The 26,164-nt window shown below is 41.7% G+C and overlaps 1 protein-coding gene across 4 annotated transcripts in view; it reads left to right on the top strand.

Annotated features, from left to right (window-relative positions):
• Positions 1-15,672, top strand: part of kdm6a (lysine (K)-specific demethylase 6A) — a 59,410-nt gene extending 43,738 nt beyond the window's left edge. For all 4 annotated transcript variants that reach the window (XM_070975234.1, XM_070975235.1, XM_070975233.1 and 1 more), the window contains 17 exons: positions 1,137-1,229; positions 3,765-3,842; positions 4,608-4,715; positions 4,879-5,262; positions 5,532-6,418; positions 10,933-11,062; positions 11,240-11,345; positions 12,049-12,254; positions 12,607-12,656; positions 12,754-12,828; positions 12,995-13,143; positions 13,228-13,342; positions 13,439-13,626; positions 13,829-13,970; positions 14,089-14,215; positions 14,345-14,515; positions 14,669-15,672. In XM_070975234.1, the coding sequence (XP_070831335.1) occupies positions 1,137-1,229; positions 3,765-3,842; positions 4,608-4,715; positions 4,879-5,262; positions 5,532-6,418; positions 10,933-11,062; positions 11,240-11,345; positions 12,049-12,254; positions 12,607-12,656; positions 12,754-12,828; positions 12,995-13,143; positions 13,228-13,342; positions 13,439-13,626; positions 13,829-13,970; positions 14,089-14,215; positions 14,345-14,515; positions 14,669-14,695 (3,036 nt within the window). In that variant the 3' untranslated portion in view covers positions 14,696-15,672. The remainder of the gene's footprint in view (positions 1-1,136; positions 1,230-3,764; positions 3,843-4,607; positions 4,716-4,878; positions 5,263-5,531; positions 6,419-10,932; positions 11,063-11,239; positions 11,346-12,048; positions 12,255-12,606; positions 12,657-12,753; positions 12,829-12,994; positions 13,144-13,227; positions 13,343-13,438; positions 13,627-13,828; positions 13,971-14,088; positions 14,216-14,344; positions 14,516-14,668) is intronic.
• Positions 15,673-26,164: the final 10,492 nt, after the last annotated feature.

The following is a 26,164-nucleotide window of genomic DNA, read 5'->3' as shown; positions in this document are numbered from 1 at the left end:
TTTTATCTACATCAGATGATATTGATGTTTCTAAAATTCTGGTTTGCATCCGTGGCCAATTTGGACTTCTGGACCAAAAGAAAAAAAGGGATGCAGTCTGAAGGAATTTGACTGGGGACAATATTTCAATAATGTAATTACTAGAGTGTAGTTGACATTCATAGTGACTCTCTGTGCCACGATTATTGCTAAAATTGTGAATCAAAGCTATAAAGAACTCATTATATGCCACACCTCTTATCTTTAATGCAAAGATGTACAAATCCTGTGTTCGTTGAAGTACACTTGGCAAAATGCAAGGCTGAAAATGCATGTTTGAATAGACACAGTATATTAAGTAGATGAAAGCTTGTATTTTTGGGTCATATACTTGACACTCATCTGTCTAAAATTTTCATTTGAAAAGATAGTTAAAATTTGCAGATAGTTTTTACTTGTCACGTCTTTGAGTATGAGACAAATCTCAGCTGTGTTCATTCAATCTGAGGGCTGACCCATCATCAACACATCAGTTTTATGCTCTTATTTTCCACATCTTATTTTCATGCAGTTTTGTCTTATTGTGATCTTTAACACTGACATCATCTTATTTTGGCTATGAATAACATCATTTTCATTATTAGCACATGCTTGATTTGCACCAAACTTAGAGGAATGAGAGTAACAGAAAACCTTACTGATGTTGCATCTCTTGCAGAGTTTTAGAAAGTGTCAACAACCAACTCTGAAGAGACCAGAATATATGGTCTGCATGTCCACACAGCCCTCTACTGATGCAACTAATGTTGTCCATTATCCCACATCTTTATTACAGCATGAATACTCTGATTAGGACCTTAATCAACCTCTGTCAGTTAAATTAAGGTCATTACACAAACCATATGTTAATCAGAGTATTGTCTTACATTGAATATTTAAATGCTCAAATTGTTGTTCATGTAAATGTAGTATTAAGTGTATCTTCTAGTGTCATTATACAGAAAGGTTTGGATTTATGATCGTTTCCCCTTTTTGAAGCAATACATTAGGTTTGATTTTTAACTGTAGTTAACTTGAAGAAGAAAACTTTGGAGAGGTTTTGCTGTATTTTAGTCAAACATGTCCTCACAAGATGGCTCTCTGTGCTGGCTTTCTAGGCCTGTAAGGCGGAAGAAGGCCAGTCTGCCAGCAATCATACAGATCCACAGGCCAGTCCTGCCAAGAGGAAACGCACTGCCAGCCCAGCTAAGGTACAGTGAAAAACATTAACATTATTATTCTGCTGGACAATTGAACCTTGGCTAAACTCCTCCTCTGAAAAACAACTGTCCAATGATCGCTTAACTAAGCATGACTGTAACTACTGTAACTGTAACTTCAGGCCTGTCAAGCTTTGCATTTCTATACTTCAGTGCTTCTCAAAGCATCCAACCCGAGCCCAAGTCAGTCCAGACCCAACCCTTAACTCAGTGATTGCCAACTGCTGGTCCTCGGGCTGCATCTGTCCCAAAGAATATTAATGAATTCAGTCCTTGCCTTGCTGTCAGCTCCAGGCTGAACCATGGGAGGTAACTCCTGAGTTGCTGGTTAATCACTAAGCGTGTCTGGTAGAGGGTAGAGGCTAGGGCTGGACGATAAGGCTGAAAACTGAATCACGATATAAGTGTTTTATATCGGTAGATATCAATAACTATTGATATTTTTTATGACCTATTTAAAATAAGGACCAGGAGAAAAATACATTATATTTAAAGATTTTTGTTTTAAATGTAACCTTCCTCTGATTATAATCCCCTCAGCTATCAAGTCAGAAAGGAAAGGAAATGTCAACACAACCATGGAAAACACTCAAATAATAAATGTAAATAAAAGTGTAAAAATGTAAACAGAGAGAAACCTGAGAACTTTTTTTCTGCAGGTTTAGTGCCAGGAAGTTCACAAGCTGATTCACCCTCTGCTGAATAAAATTTTTTCAGATATGTGCAGTGTTTTGTAAACATAGCAGAAACTGAGGTGGACTTGACATCTGTAACATACAGAAAAAACAAACATGTTAAACGATACAGTAAGATTGATTGAACTATAAAACCAGCCTAGACATATGAATAGTCACTCTTCTTACTCTAAACATACATGAACTATTCAATTATATTTTTATTGCGAGTGTGTTACAAAACAAAACAAAACAAAAAAAGCGTGTGTAATAGATTTTTATAACCTGGCTTCTCCACTTCTCCACTCTTTCGCTATATGATATGCCACTGCCTCCGTTACGTCTTTGTGCCTTTTAGATGATTTGTCATAAGGCACTGAAGCAGAGTACCGGGAGTACCAGAGTACTGCATGGTGGTCAGCTGCTTGTGCGGTGGTGCTGCGGTTGCAGATGTTGTTGGACGTTGGCGAATACAGCTGCGCTCCAAAGGGTGAGCGCGGCTAAGATGGTAAAACAAGTTTGTGGTATTGCCGGTCTTGGTGGGGACGACACTTTCCCTGTTCTATCAACAATTTCTTCGCTCGCTGCGGCACTCACTTTCTATTTCTCATCTCACTCCTTGCGAAGAATCAACGAGACAACGAGATGGCACAACCAAACTATATACTTTTACATGTTTGGCGTGTTAGCGTGTCACTCCCACTGACCAGTGATTACTCCCTACGTTGCTCGGTTATCTGAGAGCGAGTACCTTTGTTCGTGCAACCAACCTTGCTTCGCAACTTCTGGTTTCTTCCGACGAAGAAAAAAAATTATTGAATGTTTTATCAAACGCATTTTTTATTGATATTGATTATGTGTCTATTGCGAGACATATCGTTATCATTTTATCGCCCAGCCCTAGTAGAGGCATCTTTTGGGTTTCTACATTATTTTGTGTTATGTTAGAAAAATATTTGTCAGGATTGACGCATTCAGTTTGTGGTTGTGTTAATCTGTGAGCCACATTGCAACTTTATCAGAATGTAGCGTAATGATAGCAGCTCAGTCCTGCTCTTTGTTTGTTTTTGGGTTTTTCAACTGCAGCCAAATGTGTGTTCGATACCATTGCATTTTCCACACTCATGGCTTATTCCTCATACCTTCACATCCCTCTCTCTCTCATAAAAGTGAAGCACACTGTTTGAAAATCTGAATTAATGAAGCATATTCTGAATCTAACCACTGTGTTCTTTGCCCAAGTACGTTTTTCTCATCTCAAGTAAGCATCAAAACAATTCAAGGGATGTGAGAACAAATAACATTTTAATTATCTTAAATTTTAGTATTCTTTTTTAATACCATGCTGTAGGGCGAACTAGCTCTACACTTAAATACACAAACAACACCGCTCTCTTGTATACTTTACGTGAATCTAAAACTGATGACAGTGCTGATGTTATGCCTGGGATGTGTTGCTTTAACCTGAGTCTTTAAAATATGTCCAGCAGAAGTGTCACCTGAGGCAGACTTCTCAACAGACTCAGAGTTAAAGCTTTAACATTAGCTTACATTACCTAGCTACAGTTATAAAATCTGCGAGCGAGAGTCATAATTTTAGCCGACAAAATCCATGGTCATCTGCTGGAAATGGGAAGCCTGCTTTTGTTTACTAGTGAGAGGAATCGAAGGAGTCAAATGTTTCAAAACTTTGATGTTAAATCTGCCATTGTTATGGCTCCAAACGAAATATATGCAGTGAGACAATGGAAAGCTTGACAAGTGTAGCAACAGTAACTAAGGAGGATGAGGCTTAGAGAAAGGTCAGTTGAGAAGGTGAGCCATGGTATTCAGTTTTCTGTCTTGTTTACAGGGTGTGGCGGACTCATGGGCAAACAGCCCCAATCAACAGCAGATCCCCAGCTGGTACCTAACGCCACAGAAATTACAGGTAGGAAAGTTCCTACTTTTTGTATGTGTCATGCTAGTGGTCTTGAAAAAGTCATTCTACACAGAAACTTTCCTAAAGTCACTTTTTAAACGTTCAATTTAAACTGTCACGCCTGAAGCTGGATTCATACTCCTGTGTTAATAGGTTATGGTGTACACCAAGGACCCCACACTTATGCCTCCACAGCTGTACTGTAGCTAATGTGAACCTCCTCAAAAGTGCATCTCAATTTATTTTCATCTTGATGAGAAAATAAAGTGACTGCAGAGATAGTTTCAGAAGCTGATACTAGTCATGCTCGATCACTTCAAGGTTTTTCTTTGTATGTCAGGAGCTGAGTTTGATAATAAAAATACTTAAGGCACACCTTATTTTTTTAAATTATGTTTTTAGGAATTTTATGCTTTTATTAGGTAATGCAAGAAATAAGGGAGGGTTAGATACAACAGAACTTCCAAGCTGGACTTGAACCAGAGATGTCTTAATCCCTATATACCAAGTTCATTCAGAGTAAAACTTTTTTTGTGCTGCTTCACAAATCAGAGTCATTAATGACAATGATGATGAACTGAAGTATGAACACAGTAAACCACATGTGAAGTTTACAAAGATCTGTACGTTTTAACGTCTGACATTTTTGGATGAAAACAGTTCTTATGCAAAGGTCTCGTTCCAAAGCACTATTTTTATTTGCAAAATACTTAACTCTTCTTACAACTGATTGTGAGCTGCTGAATTAATACAACACTCTTGTGAAATGTGCAGCACCTGGATCACTTGCGGACCAACCGAGCAAACCTCAAGCCCCCCCAGGTACAGATGCTGGAACAGCTCGAGAGCCAGTTCTCTCTCATGCAGCAGCATCAGCAGCAGGTACCCACATGCATCCTTTATTATACAGGACTACAATTCTTAACAATTTAGTATCTGCTGTGTAAAGTTCCCGTTTGTCTTGATATGTAGGTACACAGATAGTTGTTGATAAGTTGTTTGTCAGCATTGCTGTTAATCTTTGTGCTTCTCTGCTCTGTGTCAGATGAGGCAGCAGGCCTCAGCAGGTGCTCAGCCACGGCCCAGCCTTCCCAATGGTCCTTTGGCTGAGCTCGCTCACCACCATGCAGGCCTCTCCCGTACCTCCCCACTCAATCACACAGCCATCCAGCCCCCATGTGTCACCCAGGCCACAGCCAATGGATCCGGTTCTTCAAGTCCTTCAGGGCTGCTGGGACGCCTGGACAAAAATCATGCCCTGGGACTAGGGGATGGTGGTGTGAGCAACGGAAACGTGCCTTACCCGCAGCAGAACTCTCTACCTCACAACTGCACAGCCGCCATTCACCCCAGCACCAGCAGCACTACCAGTAGTCCCAGTCACACAGACGAGACCTGGAGGAGCCAGCAACGCAACACTACCACTCAGGTATCCCTCAGGCTTTTTCAATGTTTCCTCTTTTTTTTGTCATTCAGATGGCTACATATTTGCCTCTGTGCCCTCACATGCTTTGTATTTTATGGCATTCTCTTTAAGTTGAAATAGTAGATTCTTTGATGATGATGATGTCATCTGTGTGTGTCTTATTTTCAGATAAAGTGATTGCTTCTTAAACATCTGATGTTGAAGTGTATTCAAAGTATTACTCTATTGATTTTTTTTTCTTTATTTTCTTTTTTTGGTTTCCCTCTATTCAGGGGATTCAAAAAGGTCCAGGTTCACATTTGGCAGGTCCCAATGGAGAACCCCCTTTCTCTTCCTCCTCCTCCCCTCAGACGTCGTTCTCTTCCTCTGGCATTCTGAATCAGGTTGGACATTGCTCTGGACCCTGCACTGCCTCCTCCTCAGCCTCCTCTTTATCCCCCACCTCTCCCCAGACCACACCCAACCATTTGTCCTCGCCTCCCCACTCTGCTACTACCTCAGGGGTCCACACCAAAGACACCACGCCTTCAGGGGGCAAAAATGGCAGCAATGGTGCAGCTGCCACTTTGGCATCAGGTCCGGAGACCGCTGTCAGGCATTCCGCAGGGACACCCCTAAGTCCCAGCACCACCCCCGCGCTGGGATCAACTAATCACATCCAGCCGCGGGTGACGTACAGTTCTGCCAACCTGTCTCAGCCTGGCTCTCCTGCTCCCAGCATGATCAGTTCAGACAATCCTCAGCTCTCAGCCTTGCTAAAGGGAAAAGCCAATGCTACCAGTAATGACGATAACAATAACTACAGTCACCACGGCGAGCCTTCCTCAGAGAAAATCAACAACGTCCATCCGGGTCTCCACGGTGCCGCCAAGTCAGTGTCAGAGCAGTCTGTGGCATCCGTGCCACTTTTAGCCACTGCTACGGCCTCTCCATGCTCTGCAGACCCTCACACCACCAACAGCCTCCCCTGCCTTAACAGCCCATCCAGTACAAACAGCCAGGGACCCACAGTCAATGGGAAGGGGCTGGAAGACTCCCAGAGCCCACTGAAAGTACAGCCTTCTGGAGGAGCTCAGAGATGCACTGTCCCTGCTGGTCTGGCACCTTGGTCCTCAGTTTCTATCTACCCCAGCTCCAGTGAAGTGCTCAAAGCATGCAGGTAAGAAACCTGCATGGCACCAGTTAACTCTAGTCAAACGATGACTGACGGAAAAGTTAGATTGTGTCTGTTTGGTGTGAGGGAGAGATACTGTGTTAGAATGAATACATTGGGACTCAATGGCAAGGCAATTGAAGTGACTGTTATGCAAAATTAATTGCAGCATTTTTGACAGTTTTTAAACCACTGGAGTGATTGGTCATTGAATGTTTTCGAATCCCTGCAGGGCTGTACTGTTTTAAGAGATGGCACTGGTTGAATATTTTGTAGCACAGGTCACAAAATTCTAGTATGAGTATAAAACATGAAGTAGTGCAGTTCATCACATGGGTCTGGCAAAGGGCATTAATGTTGCATACATGCCGCCATCCATAACAAGAAATGTTTTAACAAGAAATGTTTTGACGATTTTCTTTATTTGCCCGTTATGGTAAATTGCAGGGACATAACACCTCAGGCTGTACAACACATCCATGCATTACGATTCAAATGAGCAATGCAAATAACAGTAAATTTCATTCATTATACATGCACTGTCATTTATATTCACATTGATTATACAGTATAGATGTGTAATGTGTGTTTGTTCTCTTGTAAGTGATTCACACAAACAAATGTGAAGCTGTATAACAGCTAAAAACTAGAATCCAGAAATTCCTTTGCTCCTTAACAGAGTGCAGGAGATTGTCAATGGCCACAGCTAGTGTCTGTGGGCAGACTTAAAGTTCTTCGTTTCTTCCTCGCAGGATTGTTTGGGGTTTTGGTTTTGATTGACAACTTGAAAATCCCACTTCATTTTTTGTCATTTTTCATCTAGCTCAAATCGCTCATAGATATACAGTAGATGACACACCTGGCTTGTGTGGTGTATCTCTGCTACCATGATATTGCAACATTTTCTGACCTGTTAAAACAGTATAAAATGCCAGAGTCTGTGCTGCTTCTGGATGTTCAACCAAGCAACAGGGAGTAACATTTCACATGAACTTGTTTTACAATATTTTACTGTCACAAACTCGTTGAATTTGATATATAGGAGGAAGTTATCCTTATTTTTCCTGATCCTAGCTTAGCCTGTATCCAAGGAGAAAAAAATCCAAAATTTTATTAAAACTATACATCAGTAAGATGCTGTAAATAATTATTTGAGAGTCTTGGGTGAATTTCTTCAAATTTGCCAGAAACGTCCACTTGGACTCAAGGATGAACTCATTAGATTTTGGTGGTCAAAGGTCACTGTGACTAGGGCTGGGCGGCATACCAGTTCACACCGAATACCAGTGTATATTTTTCTTATGAATTTTTAATATACCGCCCAGTGTATACCCTAGAATTTTTTTCAGGCCTGGTGGCACCCACCGAAAAAACCCTAAACAGACGAGACGCGTGGGATGGTGTATTGGCGCAGTTGGATTAAGTCAGGTGGCACAGCAAGCAGTCTGCAAGTCTGCAATTATTATATTTGCTTTCAAATTTTTGTTCACCCAGACTGTATTCAAGATCACAAGGAGAGGGTGACTTGATAAGGTGCATGTATTGCATACAAATGGAACATGCTTGATTACACATTGGCACTTCAACCACACAGTGTGCATTGTTCTGTGCTGCACTTGATTTTTCTCGGTTAAGAGAAGAACTTCACCAAAGCTTAGTGGTAGGGGAATTTCCTACACATAATTGAGATTCTATCAGTTATAATTTAAACATTTAACAAACATTAAACATAGAAGTTTTTTAGTCATTTTATTATAAAAGAGTTACATACATTTGACAATGCCTGGGGAAAAATGATGGTTCTAGTGGAAAACTAGCCTATTGTCTGTGTTATTTTCATCATTATTGCTTACCAAAAAAAAAAGAAGCTCAATCAGAACAAAAATATAAGCTAAACAACAAATTGGAAACTTACCATGGGGAGTGTGGTACAACCAAGGGCTGTATTATTTCAAAATTTTCAAATCCCTAACCTCCCCTGTCACTTCTGGTGTGCCCCAGGGCTCTGTCCTGGGGCCCCTCCTCTTCATTACCTACCTCCTTCCCCTTGGCAGCATTTTCTGTAAATTTAATGTCCTCACTCCCACCCTCTGCCCTCATCAACTGCTTATCTAAGTCCGCACTCTCTAAGTCTGCCAGCTTCTCCCTTACAATCGACAGTTCCCCTTCCCCTCAGGTAAAGAGTGGGTGTCATCGTCGATAGCTCACTTCCTTTTCAATTTCACATTAATAACATCTCCTGGTATGCATATTTCCATCTACGCAACATTAATCGTCTCCGTCCCTCCCTCACCCCCCCGTACTACTTCTATCCTCGTTCACAGCCTCGTCACCTCCCGTATCGATTACTGTAATTCTCTCCTCTTTGGTCTTCCTCACAAATCCCTCCATAAGCTCCAACTTGTACAGAACTCAGCCGCTCGCATCATCACCAAAACCCCCTCTTTTCACCACATCACCCCCGTCCTTCTGTGACTCCATTGGCTCCCGGTCAAATTCAGAATCGAATTCAGAACCCTCCTGAGTGCATTCAAAGCCATCCACAACCTCGCCCCTCCCTATCTGTCAGATCTTCTCCATGTTGCCAACCCCTCCCCCTCCCTCAGGTCCTCCTCCTCCATCCACCTTACTGTGCTCCCTGCCCGCCTCAGCACCATGGTGAGCCGAGCTTTCGGCCGCTCTGCTCCCCAACTCTGGAACTCTTTGCCACCGGACGTCCGTAACATCGACTCTCATCCTCACTTCAAATCCAGGCTCAAAACCCACCTGTTCAAGAAAGCATACTCCCTCTGATTGCGCTGTCCAATTTTATAGCTCTTATCTGTGTATAGCTTTAGTTGTTGTTTTACTGTACTTGCTTTATCTTTACTTATCTTTCCTTGATTGTCTAGAAAGGCGCTTTTAAATGAAATATATTATTATTATTATTATTATTATCATTATTCTTCTTCTTATTATTATTAATAATAATAATAATAATAATAGTAGTAGATAATAATATAATAATAATAGTAATAATAATTCACAGAGCTCATATTTCACTTTTGGTCAGATACTGAATTGGTGAAACTAATCTTGGATGCCCACCTTGAAACTGTGGTGATTGTACACATCAAGGCTTCTGATATTAATTGATATAATGTTATTTTATCGCCAGTCATTACAAACCTCTGATCTTGCGTAAGAATCAGAGGCTGACCTTTTCGTAATATGTTTGAGAACCCCTGGTATAGATCTTCTGTGCTGCCGGGTTGAAGATGTGTGAGAAGCAGACATGTTTTAGAGTTTGTAGCTTCTTTGCAGCAACATCCATATTTGAAGCACTGCAGTCTACCATAAGCTCATTTGTTTTGCTGAAACTGAGCTTCAGGTGATTGTTGTTACACCATGTGTTGAAGCTCTCTGTCAGTCCTCTGTACTCCGCTGGAAAAATAGTCTCTAAGTGAAGACAACATGTTTCTCATTGGAAATGATTCACTGGAATCATACATGTCAATATGATGAGAACTTCCATTTCACCAAAAAAGACACTCAATGCCTTTTATTAAATTCCTTCAAAGTTTTCACGACTTATATGAGTCTGAGCAGTCATGGAAACTGCGACTTGACTGGCTGGTGGAGGCATATAACAGTGAGGTGGTGAGGTTTTATTAAGCCTTCATTTATTTCCAAAACTATTAGCAAAATAAAGTTTGTTTTAAATATAGACATATTAGTTACTATCAACTGAAAGTATTTTGCTATGACCTACATTTTTGATTGAACAAACATTTGAGTCCATCTTTGGGTGTGTACAGGTGGTGTTACTTGGATTTTGAATTAATTTGGAAGCTGTTACATCCATGCAGCTGTCAGGTTGTCATCCAGTTTCTCTGCACTGAAACTTTGAGTGTGCATTACTGTAGTGATCACTGTTTCAATATAATAAAACCATATGACATTGCTCAAAGAACAAATGATTGATAGCACTGATGGCATACTCCTGTCATGATTACCATATAATTTGGGACATTATGTGATTATTTCTCAATGAGGATGACTGTGGTACAGCTGAATAGACTAAAATAGTCTAAAACTGACAAAAAGTAGTTTAAAAGTGTGTTTTTTACTACAGGCTGCATATATGGTTTTTAAGTATTTGGACAGCATTTCAGTGACTGTTTTAATGTACACACGTTGAAATGTAGTATTTTGTTAAATTTGCTTTCAGAAACAGGCCTCTGACCTGCTTAGACTTTAGAGACTTTTGACTGCCTCTTTATTGATCCGATTTGGGAAATTAGTCATCTCAAAATATGTTATCTCAAATGTCCAGATATTGAGCCAATATATTGTTGTTTGTTTCGTTGTTAGGCATGTTTAAGCTCACTTTATTTTGACTTTATTTTATTTGTAATTCAGTATTGTGTTGAAGGGGTGAGGTTACATGGGGCAAAATGTGCATTGCTTTGTAAATTACAGCTTGCTTTTACCTGAACTGTTAAACTTACTGATCTCTCTCACCTTCCCTCTGGCTGCAGGAACCTGGGGAAGAATGGCCTGTCGACTAGCAACATCCTCCTGGACAAATGTCCCCCACCAAGACCCCCTCGTGCACCCTCTCCTCCACTGCCAAAGGACAAACTCAATCCCCCGACCCCCAGTATCTATGTACGTGCTGCCACACCATAGAAGGAGAAGTATTCATGATGTTGTGTGCAATGTTAGAGCAACAGTGTCTTGGCTACAGCACTAAATACAAACACTTGCAGTTCAGTCATCTTGAATGTTCTGTAATAATCTGTTAATTTTCCCTGACTGCTCCTGTGTCTCTTCTCTGATATACAGCTCGAAAACAAGAGGGATGCCTTCTTCCCTCCCCTCCATCAGTTCTGCAGTAACCCTACCAACCCAGTGACTGTCATCAGAGGACTGGCTGGAGCACTCAAACTAGGTACAAGGCTGTTCCATGCACAAAAATGCACTCCATACTGCTGAAATTTACTGCATTCTGAATTTTGGATTTTCAGGCATCTAAATTTGTTTGATTTAGCTGTTATTTGATTTTGCATGTGGTAGTGGCAGCGGCTGAGACATGGGCAGCAGGATGTTTCTGTCTTTTCCAGTCTCACATGGCTTAGTGGGTGTGTCTCTCTAATCATAGGAGTGAGTGTGTGGATGAATTTGACACGTATGACAACAGCACCACCTGCAAGTGGAAAATGTTACTGCATGTTTGCCATAGAGCAAACTAGATGCCGTTGCCAAGAATTTACAAACATCTGCTCCTCTGTTACAATGACTTGCTGCCCTATTATGTAATATTCTGATATGACAGATTGTTCCCTGCTTCTTTTCTTAAGTGTATAGCCCATGTTACAGTAACAGAACACAGACACAGAACTACATAATCTACACCTCACCTGCCCAGCTCCCTCTAACCCTTTTGCACAACTCACCTCTGTGTCTCACTTTGTTCTGCCTCAGTCAGTAGATTTATCATAACAAAATTTTGAAAATTATTTTATATATGAATATGAAAGAAATCCTATCAAAGCTTGAACTGAAATTTTTGGTATTTTTTCAAAACAGTACTTGCCTTGATTCCAACTACTCTTCTTTCTTGGCTCCTCTTTCTTGTCATTGCACACGCACAGATTTGGGCCTGTTCTCTACTAAGACATTGGTGGAGGCCAACCCAGACCATATGGTGGAGGTGCGAACACAGTTGGCTCAGCCCACTGATGAGAACTGGGACCCCAGTGGCAGTAAGAAGATGTGGCGCTGCGAGAGCAGCCGATCCCACACCACCATCATCAAATATGCTCAGTACCAGGCCTCTTCCTTCCAGGAGTCTCTACGGGTCAGTGGGAGGTGGATACACACCACAGACACACTAATACTAAAGTGCTGGAAAAGTGATCTGTGCATCAGCCGAATGAAATTTGAACAAGTGTGACTCTCACAAACCATAAAACTGTGAATGAAATATCCATGATACGATGGACACATTTGCTAAATATTTTATTAGAAATAGAGAGTACTATCTTTTACCAGTTAACTTTGATGAGTATGTTAGAAGCCACCTTTGTTATTGATATAAGAATAGTGTTTGAAATATAGTGTGAATTCCTGTCAAATGTCCAAATTAAACTGTAGTGACTAAATAATTGATGTTAACGTTGCCAATAGTTTCAATGCTTTTATTGGGACAGGAGGAGAATGAGAAGAAAAAGGAGATGGAGGCAGAAGGTTCCCCAGACAGGTGAGTTGTCTTTGCCATTGTGTCTCCTGAGATCTCAATTTTCAGTGTATGTGCACTTTTGTTGTCTAATACTAACTACGTTGTATTGTCATGCTAGTATGATGCGGCGCAGGAAAGGGTCTTTCAAACACATAAAATTTGGTACCAATATCGACCTCTCTGATGAAAAGAAGTGAGTGAAATGTAGAGCATGTTCAACTGCCTTCCCCTCAAAATATCTGGTTGCATGAAATATTCCACATCTTCTCCTATTATGTTGTTTTTCTCTCCTTAGTAGGGAAAGAGGATAACATGTCCTCTGCTTTCACACAGTAACCTGTAACCTTTGCTCTCTACAGGTGGAAACAGCAGCTTCAGGAGTTGTCTAAACTGCCTGCTTTTGCCAGGGTGGTGTCAGCCGGAAACCTGCTCAGTCATGTAGGACACACCATCCTGGGCATGAACACTGTCCAGCTTTACATGAAGGTGCCAGGGAGCAGGACACCAGGTATACATGGACAAAAATGTCCAACTGTTGTTTGTCTTGTCATTTTTGTCACTTTGTTCATAATCATGTGCTTCACTTTTATAGGTCACCAAGAGAACAACAATTTCTGTTCAGTCAACATCAACATTGGTCCTGGAGACTGTGAGTGGTTTGCTGTTCCTGAAACGTACTGGGGTGTCATCAATGACTTCTGTGAAAAGTGCGTCTCCAGAAATCATAACTTTTAAGTCTCTTAGCCAATTCCCCGTGTTGACTCTGACAGCAATGCATGTTTTTGTTTTACCTCCTCTTACAGGAACAACATCAACTTCCTGATGGGTTCCTGGTGGCCCAACCTGGAGGACCTGTACGAGACCAATGTGCCTGTTTATCGGTTCATCCAGCGTCCAGGGGACTTGGTGTGGCTTAACACAGGCACTATTCACTGGGTTCAGGCCATTGGCTGGTGCAACAATATTGCGTGGAATGTTGGACCCCTCACAGGTGAGAAAGGGAACGGAATTAGATATTATGAATGTGTTCATGATGCTCATTACTCTGTCTGCTGACATACTCGCAGAGCAGAGCCTCTGGCAAATATTCTCATCCCTCCAGACTTTCAGTACAGGCTCTAGGTGGAGGCAGGTTCAGCTGTCTCAATTTCCACTGATAAAAATGAAGAGTGCCTCTTGGTTTTTGTCTACAGCCCATCAGTACAAACTGGCAGTGGAGCGTTATGAGTGGAACAAACTGCAGAGTGTCAAATCCATCGTTCCCATGATTCACCTGTCCTGGAACATGGCCAGGAACATCAAAGTGTCAGATCACAAGCTCTTTGAGATGATAAAGTGAGAACTCACTTTTTCTCTTAAATTATAAAACCCAATTTGTGGTATGGCTGCCAGGACTTCTGGGTGTGTTTTGTTTTTATTCTGAACTCACCTAACTTTTTTTTCTGCATGTTAGGTATTGTTTGTTACGGACTCTGAAGCAGTGTCAGATGCACCGGGAACTGCTGTTGGCTGCTGGGAAAGAGCTGGTGTGGCACGGGAGGACCCAGAACGAGCCAGCACATTATTGCAGCATCTGTGAGGTAAGTGTATGTGGAAACATAAGCTCTACACAACACCTAGATCTTTTCTGCTGCATTTGTGGTGTGGCAATGACACTTTTAAACTTTGTTTACACTTTTACAACCTTTCTATCTACCCCTTGTGCCTAGGTGGAGGTGTTTAACCTGCTGTTTGTAACCAGTGAGAGCAACAGCAAGAAAACGTATGTGGTGCACTGCCAGGACTGTGCCCGTAGGGGGAGCACTAACCTGGACAACTTTGTGGTGCTAGAGCAGTACAAGATAGAGGACCTCATGCACGTTTATGACCAGTTCACACTTGTAAGTACCTAGCACAAACCCACCAGTAGTAGTAGTGCCAGTCTCATTGAGACCAGAGTGGTCCATTTCAAACATAAATGATGCCCACTTTCATGTCTAAGTTCCATGAGATTTGTCTGCCGAGCTTAGTGTGTTCTTCTTTTATCTCTCCAGGCGACTCCCCTGCCTTCCTCCTCTTGATGGTAACATTGTTGTTCTGAGGACAATTATAGCCACAATGGACTTAATTGGAAACTCTCCAGAAAGCTTTTTTTGTTCTGATATTCAGGAAGCAAGCCGGCAGTCCCCAAACGGCACTCTGTAGCTATCCATAAGGCAGCTGAGTGAAAGCTGTGTGTCTATGCAATCTGCCAAGAGTGGTGTGCCTGCCCCCAGTGGACTGGAGGGGTGTGGCAGCTCCTCCTGTCAACATCACCAGACTGTTCTACTGCTGGCCCAGCTGGACTTCACTAGAAAATACACAAAATCCCACATAAAAATGATGAATTTAAGTTTTGTACATATTATGTTTTAACTCGCAACATCATCCAACAAAGACTACTGACTTGATAGTTTTCTTTTTCCATTTTCGTATTCTGTTTGTGAGTTGACACAAGAGCATTGTTCCCTCCCTTCCCTGACATAAGTAATTAGCATAGCTGGTCTTTTATATTAGACACCTCCTTGGTTAGGAAAACAAGATTAAAAAAAAAAGTTGTAATGTGAAAAGTTGAGTGACACATTCTTTGTGACATTTCCCCCTCTTTTTTAAAATCAGTTAAAATGTTTTATTTTGTTGGAACTATGATGAGTCTTTGGTTACTTGGGTTGGGGGAGAGGAAATCATTTATAGGCAAACTGCCAGTCACAGAGAAAAAGGGTTGCACATAGACAAGAGTGAACTTTAATTTTTTTTTTTTTTTTTATTGTGATGTAAATTTACACTATTTATAAATGCATATTTATTGCTTGAAAATATTTGTCGATGGAATGCTGTAATTTTTTTCCAGAGTACCTGCCATTAAATTTGAAGGAGCCTTGTGATTTTAAACATGGCCCCTCATACATTTTCTATATAAATAAAACTTAGTAAGCATTGTACAGAGACCTTACCTTGAAATGGGTTTATTGTTTGAAGGATGTTTTATGAGTCAATAAACAAAAACTGTCTTTATTTACATCTGCATCTCTGTTGTGCTTTTTTATTGTTCATGCAAGTAAAAGCTATGTCATTGTCAAGTGGTGGCCTTCTTGCACAGCCACCTTAGTGTGAGCTGAGTAACTGCGCCGAGTAAAGCCTGGAGCTTCTCAAATTTTGAGTACCAGATGCATAGAAGTAAACAGGCTGTTCTGGGTTTTACTCAGTCCTGTTATCGATCTTATTAATTCTTATTCAGTCTTTCTTTGTGAGATGAAGTTAGTAAGTGGAAAAATGTTCATTGCACAAAAAGTTCATACAATCTCAATAAATACAAAATACAACAACATGATCATAATCCAATGATAGAAATATAAGTACAATTTAAAATTAAAGAATATAATAAGAAAGACTGCCTCAGTGTTAACCTCTAATGAGAACCTGTGAAAATACAGTAGTTAAATGGCCACTGACTGTTTTCTTGTTTTGTTTCCCCTTCTGCAGATATCTGAATGTTGTGGTTTTAGAGCAGCAGCCCTTGAGATGGCAGGACTTGTGACTTGTTCTGCAGCACAGCCTAATAGCTGCTGCAGTCTGACAGAGGAAATGGGGTTACTAAGGGGGCTGCTGCACCCCCTAAAACCAGGCAATGTGAAAACTGCAGATTAAAAAGTGATGCAGAGAGGAAGCATGAGAATATGGACAGAAGTGTTTACATGATCAACATTTTTTTTTTATCTTGAAGCCTAATTTTACTCCTTTTACTTTTACACTGCAGATTGGAGTCTCCTAACAGTGACGGACATATTTGCATTGGTAAATGCAAAGTTCAAAAGTCCAATGGATCAATTGTATGCTTTGGAATAATACATGATAAATGTACTTTTTGGAAAACATAACACTCACTGTGTAATTAGTTTTCTATTGAAGAGGCCACACACAGTGTGCCTTCTACTGCCTTCAATTGACTGAAATCTGCACAACTTCAAGCCAAAAGAGTCAAAACTTCTTGGAAATTGTATATTTTGTGTTCTTGTTATCCCCAATGCCCCATTCCACTTCCTGTGATGAGAATGGGCATTGGTTCAGCTCTTCAGAGGGGGAGGGCCTGTCAATATGATGTCTCTTGTTCAAGGCCTTCCCAATCTCCAGGGCTTTTGTGCTCCATTCTTTGTAATTGGCATTTTTACCAATCCAGTTTTCACCAGCCAAATGGTTCGCTCAAACACACTGTTGGCTTAAGGTGTATAGGGTGGTGAGTAGACCCTCATCACTTCAATCTGTTGACACCACACTTGGGCATTGCAAAAATGCGTTCCATTGTCTATTTGTAGTCCTTAGGCACTCCAAGGTTAATCAAGCATGCTCACAACACTGCTGCTAGTAGCAGCACTGGTCTAATGACTGCGTATCCTGACTTAGAGTCCACATGTACCAAGATATACTTTTCACCTCTCTTTTCTGTCACCCCCCATAGGGCCAGCTACATCCATGCACACTGATCCCCAGGGCACGGTGCTTTTAATTCTTCTGGGACTAACCTTCCTATGGGTGTCTTTTCCCAATTCTTGATCCACTTCATCACTGCCTTGCCAGTGCATTCCTTCCATGGTGTGTGCTTTTTGATGCACCACATCCGAGTCCATTTTTAGCCTCTACTTGGCTATCTTCTTCCATAAGTCTTGGGCAGTTCCAACAATCTTTCTAACTCAGCTGTCACTTCTCCTGCTTGTGTGCTGCCAGGGATTCTGTCTTTCTGTCTGAAGCATTCTTCTCCATTTTGCTTGAGAAAGAACCCCAGTAGGCTGTGTAGTCTCATCCTTTTCTGGATCCCTCAGTGTAAAGGGTTCGTTCATATGTTTTTTCCTCTGTTTGATATGTCTTTTGTGGTTTCTTGTTAGGGGGTTGCACTGAGCCAATTTAGAGGTCAGGGTCTAACAGGATGTCTTTCCATCTTCCCCATCTTGTGTTCGTTGCTTTGGTGCTTTCCATCATGCCTTTTCTTAGGAACTTGTGGACTTGGCTCTGGGTGGCAACCTTGATTCCTTGGCCTTGAGATAGCTCTTTCAGGGTACTCCAATACCTGGCCAGGGCCGCTAGTTCTTTCTCCTCAATGGGGTACTTCTTCTCCACCACTGACAAGGTGTAACTCCATAAGCTCACCAGTCCCCTTTCTCCATTGCTCACCTTCAGCACTGCACTGCATCATCACAGCTGACCTCAGCCTCTGAAGCCAAGGAGCCTGGCAGTGAGGCTCCTTGGCTTCAGCCTTACAGCTGCTAGAATGGCTTCTTTCAACCGCTTGAGGCAAGTGTACAGTGGTCTGGCATACCTGACCACTGTACACCAGACCACAAGAAAGAGCCCGGAGCAGGAGAAGTTGTTAGATTATATACAATATATTATCTTTTAGACAGGATATCTACTTTGTTCGATCACCAGAACACTGTCAACACAATAGGCACATCATAATGTGTTGTACAATCAGGACAAAAGGTTCACTTCACGCACACACACCTAATCATGTGACATGGTTGTTCATTTGGCTTTAAGACAGTGAATGCTTATGATTGAGTAAAAGAGAAGATGAATAATAAAAATTCCCATTACAAGTACTAGCCTTTCATAATGTTTTTTAGCTGGCTCTTTCTTGTCTACGGGGTTACTGTTAACATGGGTCAACCATAACCCTCTTGTATCTTCACTGTCGGTGCTGCTCTCAACGAGGGGCCATAATTCCTTCAAGTATTCTCTTGTCTCTTCTCGAGCTTTCTTTTCTTGCATCAGTGCTTTGAGCTTCTTAAACTCCTGGAACTCCTGTTTGTTTGAATCTTGGCTCATGGCTTGGGTCAACATGATGGACAGGCAGTGGCTTCCTCTGCTGAGTGTAATCATCATCGTCATTGGAGATGTCCTTGTTAATCTCTTCTTCAGTGCAGTGTGCAAACTTGAAGGCTGCTTTCTTCACCCTTTTCAGCATAGCATCATGTGTGGCTGCAAGGTAGGCCATTCTGGGCTTGCTGGTCAAATCCTTGTGAGCTGCCAATGCGGAGAGAGTAGGTATCATCGGGAAATTAGCCCACTCTGTTATCAGTGCACACACTTCCAGCTTCTGCATCTCATCCAGTCAGCTGACCCATGCCTCTGGAATGTCAATTCAATTTCAATTTTATTTGTATAGCGCCAAATCACAACAGAAGTTGTCTCAGGACACTTTCCATATAGAGCTGGTACAGACCAAGCTCTTTTATCTACAAAGAAACCAACAATTCCCCCATGAGCAAGCACTTGGTGACAGTGGCGAGGAAAAACTTCCTTTTAACAGGCAGAAACCTCGAGCAGAACCAGACTCTGGGTGGGCGGCCATCTGCCTCGACCGGTTGGGTGAGAGAGGAAGAGCAAGAGAGGGAGAGTGTCATATCCAGTTTGGACAACTTCTAGTGTATAGGCCTGTGTTCCATCTCTGGTAGTCAGGTCTCTTGGCAATCTCTGTGTGACTTCCACAGCCTTTTTCCCACCTCTGGGTTGCCCCACTCTCATTTCTTTGTGTCCTGCATCTAAATGCTGATGTCATTGTTGTTATCTGCATTGTCCTCCTTTCCATCAAAGTCACTGATCTGGTCTGCTTCAACATTACAATTAGAATTACAATTATAATTTGTCATTTGGCAGACGCTTTTATGCAAACCAATGTACATGAGATTTTCATACATCACAAGCAAGGTTCTGGACAGGAGAGAACAACAAGAGTAAGTGCCCTATTGCAAATTTCTGGACCAGTTACATAGGTGCTAACGAGCAGTGCTACGAAGTAATGCATTGAGTGAATAGAGAGGGTTTTTTTTTTTTTTGTTAAAGAAAGAAGGTGTTCAGTAAAGAGCTTGGTCTTAGTCTTTTTCTAAAGATCGAGAACGATGCAGAATGAATGTTTGGTGACTTGTTTGGTAACATTGAGTCTTGCAGAGGCTTTTTCAGCTGGCTGTGGTGGTGCCCTTTCACTGGCTTTGGCAGGTAGCTTGCTCCCAGATCCTCCTCAGAGCTTTGAGGCTGGGGCCCCGCAGGAGAGTGGACATCTAAGGGGCTGGTTTGCCCAGGGCTAGTGGTGATGGATTGTAATCCATCTGTGCACATCATCCATCCATTTTCTATGCCGCTTATCCCTTTCGGGGTCGCGGGGGGCCGGAGCCTATCTCGGCTGTCGACGGGCGAGAGGCAGGGTACACCCTGGACCGGTTGCCAGCCGATCGCAGGGCACATACACACACCATTCACACTCACACTCACACCTAGGGGCAATTTAGAGTCACCAATCAACCTAATGAGCATGTTTTTGGTCTGTGGGAGGAAGCCGGAGTGCCCGGAGAGAACCCACACACGCACGGGAAGAACATGCAAACTTCACACAGAAAGGCCCGACCTGGGAATCGAACCTGCGACCTTCTTGCTGTGAGGCACGCCACCGTGCAGCCCTCTGTGCACATCATCACTTGCCTAAACCTCATCTCATTGGCATTTTGGAGGCCTTTGTCCAATGCTACCAGCATTTTTTCTGTTTTGCCTAGCCCGGAGAACTACATAAGGAAAGTCCAACACTTTTTCTGTAACTTCAGTTTTGATTATTTATTTGCAATTGAATTTGTATATATTAAGCAAGGGCAAGCAAACAGCTCAATCAGATTTAAATTTCCCAATGATAATATAAAGTCAATCAGTATATAATGAACGAATATAGTAAAGGAATCCAAAATATGCTCATCTAATCTAATGGAGAGAGATAGAGAGAGATTGGTCCTCTGGCCAGTAACTTTTCCATTCCTGCTCAGGTGTGGAACTCATGACTCCTTCCAAAGTCCCTAGGTCTTTTCAAAGTCCCATTCTTGATATAGCAGAGTGAGAACTTTTAAATTCATATTACGAGGCAAAAATTCTTATACCAGACATGTGTCTGATAGTGCTGTGGCTAAATATAAGGAAATGATCCCATCAGCATTTCATTCAATGTCATATCGGTTCACCTGGCAAACAGTTAAAACATACAGGAAAGCCCTCCGCAGTGCTAGGGCAGCCCATTACTAAGTCCAGCACTAATAGAGGAAAATAAGAACAATCCCTGGTTTCTCTTCAGCACTGTAGCCAGGCTGACAGCGAGGCATAATTCTGTTGAACCATGTATTCCTTTAGCTCTGAACAGTAATGACTTCATGAGCTTCTCTAATGATAAAATTCTAACTATTAGAGACAGAATTCATCAGCTCCTGCCCTCAACAGGTAATGTTTTGTCTTCAAACACAGAAACCATAGAAACTGTTATTAAACCTGTTGCAGTTTTAGACTGTTTTTCACTTCTCGAGCTTCACCAACTAATTTCAATAATTTCGTCATCAAAATCATCAACCTGTATTTTAGACCCCATCCCGACTAAGCTGTTTAAAAAAGTATTACCTTTAATTGGCTCTTCCTTATTAGACACAATGCCTTTATCAACAGGCTACGTACCACAGTCCTTTAAAGTAGATGTAATAAAACCTCTACATAAAAAGCCTACTCTTGATCCAGGGGTTTTAGCCAACTATAGACCGATATTGCAATTCTATACTATCAGGCTGCCCAAATTCATTGCTGAATATTCTCCAGTTGCTCCAGAACGCTGCAGCACGTGTTCTGACAAAAATGAGGGGGAGAGATCATATTTCTCCGACATTAGCTGCCCCCTACTGGCTCCCTGTAAAGTTTAGAATAGAATTAAAAATTCTCCTCCTTACTTACAAAGCCATACATGGTCAGGCACCATCTTATCTTAAAGAGCTCATAGTACCTTATTACTCCACTAGAACACTGCATTCCCAGAATGCAGGTCTACTTATGGTTCCTGAAGTCTCCAAAAACAGAACAGGAGTCAGAGCATTTAGCTATCAAGTTCTTCTCCTGTGGAACCATCTTCCAGTCTTTGTCTGGGAGGCAGACACTGTCTCTACATTAGGCTTAGTAGCAGCAGGCTACAGTAGGCTTAAAACTTTCCTTTTTGATAAATCTTATAGTTAGGGCTGGCTCAGGCTTGCCCTGGACCTTTTTCTGAATCCCTCCTCTCTATTGCACAAGTTCTTTTAGACACCAAACTGCCAAATTGGTGCATGTGCAACTTTAAGTGTGTATATCCTTTTTTGGTAATTCCCTGCCAAGCTTTGGCCTTCGGCTTAGTTTGGCACAGGCCACCAGCTACAGAACGTGACTTCCTCATCTGGATGTTGCTTATCTCCAGTGGAAAAATGCATGACCTGTCATTTATTAACTTTAGTTCAGCCAAATACACTTGAAACTCTTCATACTTGATTCACTTGTGGCGGCCGCCACAGTCTTGGAACAACAACAATTGTCTTGACTGAACTGATGATTCCCAGCTGCAGGTTATGAGGCAGGTGGACTGGTAAGAGGGAGCAGAGAAAGCGGGAGTGTGGGTCTGGGGAGCAGAGCTTGAGGACGTCGGGGCAGCTTTCCTGACCAAGCCGTTGTTGCACTCGCAGGAGGTGGGTGGGGGCCGTTCGTAGCTGCATAGGGCTGCCGGCGGTGAAGACAGATAAAGTAGGTCAAAGATGTTCCTGTGACAGGGTCGTGGATAGTTAGGGAACGGGGGATTAGGAGTGCCTTACCGCTACCCAGCCTCAATTGAGAGTGTCTGCCAAGCCGTCAGCCGCTCCACTGTTTCAGCGCTGGACCGGCGACTCCGCCATAGGCTCTCGCTACATGAGCCAGGTCAGACCAGCGCCACAAGCCTAGACCCCGGGGGAGGGTCTTGGCCACCCGGCCAGCTAAGTGGACATGATATTTTTAGCTTTAAAATTTGGTGTAATCTGTCTTGTGTGTTATTGTCTGTGTCCAGTTTTTCTTTGCTTAAATGTAACTTTTATGCATTTTAATAACCACCACAGCAGCGTATTTGTGAGGGAGAGAGGAGGAGCCGAGAGGAAGTGAGCCCACAGGCAGGTGGCGACACAGGTCCCGCCCCGTTAATCACTCGCCCATTATTGGGTGAAATTAGGTGTGCAGTAATCTAGAGTGAAACTGGTTGGTGAGCCTTGTTTTACCCAGAGTGTACTTATCTCTTTTCGTGTGACATGACCTGTGTGCTTGCATGTTATAGTGTACTTACCTGTAACTGGTGATTGGGCGTGCTGTGGTACTCAGGGCAGGTGGTTGGCTGGTGGGGGGGGGACCTGGAGAGGGGGTTGTGGTAAGGGTTGGCCAGTTCTCTGCTTTTCTCACAAAGAAACTGTGTGGCTTATGAATGTGCTAAATAAAGGGTTTATTGTTCAGACATTGTGGACTTGGGAGTGTTTGTTCTCAGGTCTCTGACACCGGACCAACCCGGTCAAAGGTGGTGGCAGCCTATCGGTCAACCTGCTTAGTTGATTCTATATTAACTGGAAATAAAGGGTAACGTTTATTACAATATCAAAACCAGCAGCTTACAATAATCATTGTCATAACTTGATATATGGTCTATGGACTAGGTGAAAAAAGTTCTTACTCACAGTTCCTATGTGTAATAGGGGAATGAGGATCTCAGCTCTTTTGACAATTTATATTTATAATATTCATATATTGCAGACAGGTCTTTTCAACTTGGACTCTCACTGGCTGTGCACAAAACATGGAAGATCCTATTTTGTCAAGTGAGGTGTCAGTCATAAGGTCAGAGTGCATTAGCCATTTTGATGCCACCATGGTATGTGCACATGCTAACTGGAGTTGAGAATACTTGAAAGATTAGTAAGAGTTGCAGCAGTTTTTGGGTATGGTGGGCTATTATAGATCTTTCTGCAAGGATTTTTCCACCGTAGTGTTCCCGCTTACTGAACTTCTGAAGGCCAAGGCACAATTTGTATGGTCCTCAGAATGTCAGCAGGCCTTTGAAAATGTTAAGTCCTTGCTGTGCTCTTCTCCTGTTCTTGTAGCTCCGCGTTTCGACCGGACTTTTGTGCTCCAGGTTGATGCCAGCCAGGTGGGAGCAGGTGCCGTCCCGCTGCAGGCAGATGATGAGGGGGTGAAGAGACCCGTGAGCTTCTTTTCAAAAAAGTCTAATCAGTACCAGCTTAACTATTCGGTGATTGAGAAAGAAGCGTTGGCGTTGATTTGGGCACTACAACATTTCAAAGTGTACGTGGGAGGGGGTGCGCCACTTGTGGTTTACTCAGATCATAATCCGTTAACTTTCCTCCGTTCTCTGAGATGCCCGAATCAGAGGTTAATGAGGTGGGCACTGTTATTACAGCCTTATGATTTGGACATTCGACACATTAAAGGAACCAATATCGTTATTGCTGATGCGTTATCACGGGGTCCTCTGCCGTGAGCTTGAGTGTAATGGTCGTGTGTCATTTTTGAGTTGGCAGTTTTTGTGTTTAGGAAGGCTTATATCCTTATGTAATACAGTTTCTATGGGAACGCAACTGTCCAGGCATTTGTCATATGCGAGTGGCTGTAATCATCTAAACTGAGTTGGAACATGGTAGACACGCTAAGGGCACAGTGTGGGAATGACATCAGCGCCATTCTCCCTATTGCAAGTCAGTGTACCATCACAATGATTTTGAAGCTGCTATTTTAAGGTAAGATAGTTACAAAGTGTTGCTTTAAGTTTTCTATTTTATGGCTTGGTTGTCTTTTTAATGAGTATCATTATTAGGTTTGGATTAAAAAAACAAAAACAAAAAAAACAAAAAAAATCTGTTGTGAAGAACACCAAAGAGACACTGGCAGGTTCATGGCCGCCATTTGTCCATCTCAGTTGGTCGTCTCATCTACAGCAGGCTCCCAGGAAAATACAAACTTTGCTAAATGTGTCACTAAGAGGACCATTAAAACTGTTTCTCACATACAGTACTGAAGTCTCTCTTCACTTATTGCATGTGGCTATAGAAATATCTTGGTAATGTATTGGTCAGAGTATGGCTTTAGATTTACAATTTGTAACCAGGAGCTCACTGAAATTCATGTCCCAAATTTTTACAAATGTTGTCTTTTTTGTCTCCAAAATGTGGAAAATCAAAATACAGAAGTGTATTGCATTCACTTGAATTAAAAAAAATAAAAAAAAATCCGGCTTTTCTGAGTAATTTATTTTTTGGTCTGTTTTTGGAGGTAACTATTTCTGTTTTTCTGAGTATTTTTTTTCCCCTGCTTTTCTGACTAATCTTTTCCCCCTGTTTTTTTGGAGTAATTTTTCCTGTTTTTCGGGGTAATTATTTTCTGTTTTTCGTGGTAATTATTTTCTGTTTTTCGTGGTAATTTTTTTCTCTGATTATTGTGATACTTCGAAATCTCACGAGAACATCCAACCTGCAAGTGATTCCCATCTATGGAAACAAAACTGTTAGCTTAATTAGCTTTAATTAGCTTAATTAAACTGAAATCATGCCCATAGACATCTTCGTCTGCTCCTCTTTTATATACTTCTATGGTCTATTCCTTCCCTGCTACATTGAGCTATAGGCAATAGAAGGAAAAAGTCTGAAACAACAGCTACCCTGAGCTTCGAGCAGAAATGGAGGCTATACTGTCCAGCAACTCCTATGCAATGGACATTGCATAAGAGTTGTGATTTATGAACACATACACATTTTTCTCTTCGCCATGGGTGCCAGGGGTGTAGGTTTAGACTAGTGTGAATGAAGAAAGAAAAAATAACTTACTTTGCTGTAAGACACTTTTTGTTATCAGAGCATGTAAGGAGAATATGTGACTAGCTCAGGGGCTGTGTGATAAGCACAGATTGATTTTTTTATTTTGGATATATTCTTTCTGTCAAACCAAGAAACAGTTAAGAATTTACTTTGATTTAAGACACTTTTGTTATCAGTCTAGGATGACAATGTTTGGACATTAAAAATACTTTTGTTATATTTCACTGTTAAATCATAATAGAATTTGAATCTCTACCTCATGTCAGATGTTAACACTCACAGTGTTTGTGAAACTGCAAATTACATTACTTCGGACAGGTTGCTGTCTTGTTTGTAAAACTGTCTTCAAACAGATTGTGTCTTTGCTGTTGAGTCATGTAGTTCAGGAGTCCTGCTCTGTGAGGCATGATATGTTTCCACCCATAATCATAAAATTGGACATATTCCTTTTGTTATGAGGTGCTTGTATTGTGAAATGTTAAAGTTTTCAAATGTGCGTAAACTCAGGGAAAGATGCATGCCCTAATAAAAGATAATCATAAGCTTCATTTGCTGAAAGTTTATTGACAACTGAATTTCAACATAAATTTATAGTGACATTTCATCCAAATACATGATAGTAGTTGATCTGATCTGTTTATATGTTTAGGAGATGACATGGTAATCACCAACTAATTTTAGATACACACATATTCACCAAATTTTGTTACATGTAATTGTTTGGCTGCAAATGACATACAGTAACTTCTTGAGAGAAACAAAATATAAACTCAGAAAAAAAATTAGCCCGAAAAATGTATGTAAGCACGTAAGAACATGTACAGCTCAATGGCTTCCTCTGGAGAGGTGGGT

Source organism: Chaetodon trifascialis, chromosome 12 (assembly GCF_039877785.1).
Source record: "Chaetodon trifascialis isolate fChaTrf1 chromosome 12, fChaTrf1.hap1, whole genome shotgun sequence".
NCBI lineage: Eukaryota > Metazoa > Chordata > Actinopteri > Chaetodontiformes > Chaetodontidae > Chaetodon > Chaetodon trifascialis.
The sequence above is the reverse complement of the archived record's forward strand: the minus strand, read 5'-3'. Positions and strand labels throughout refer to the sequence as shown.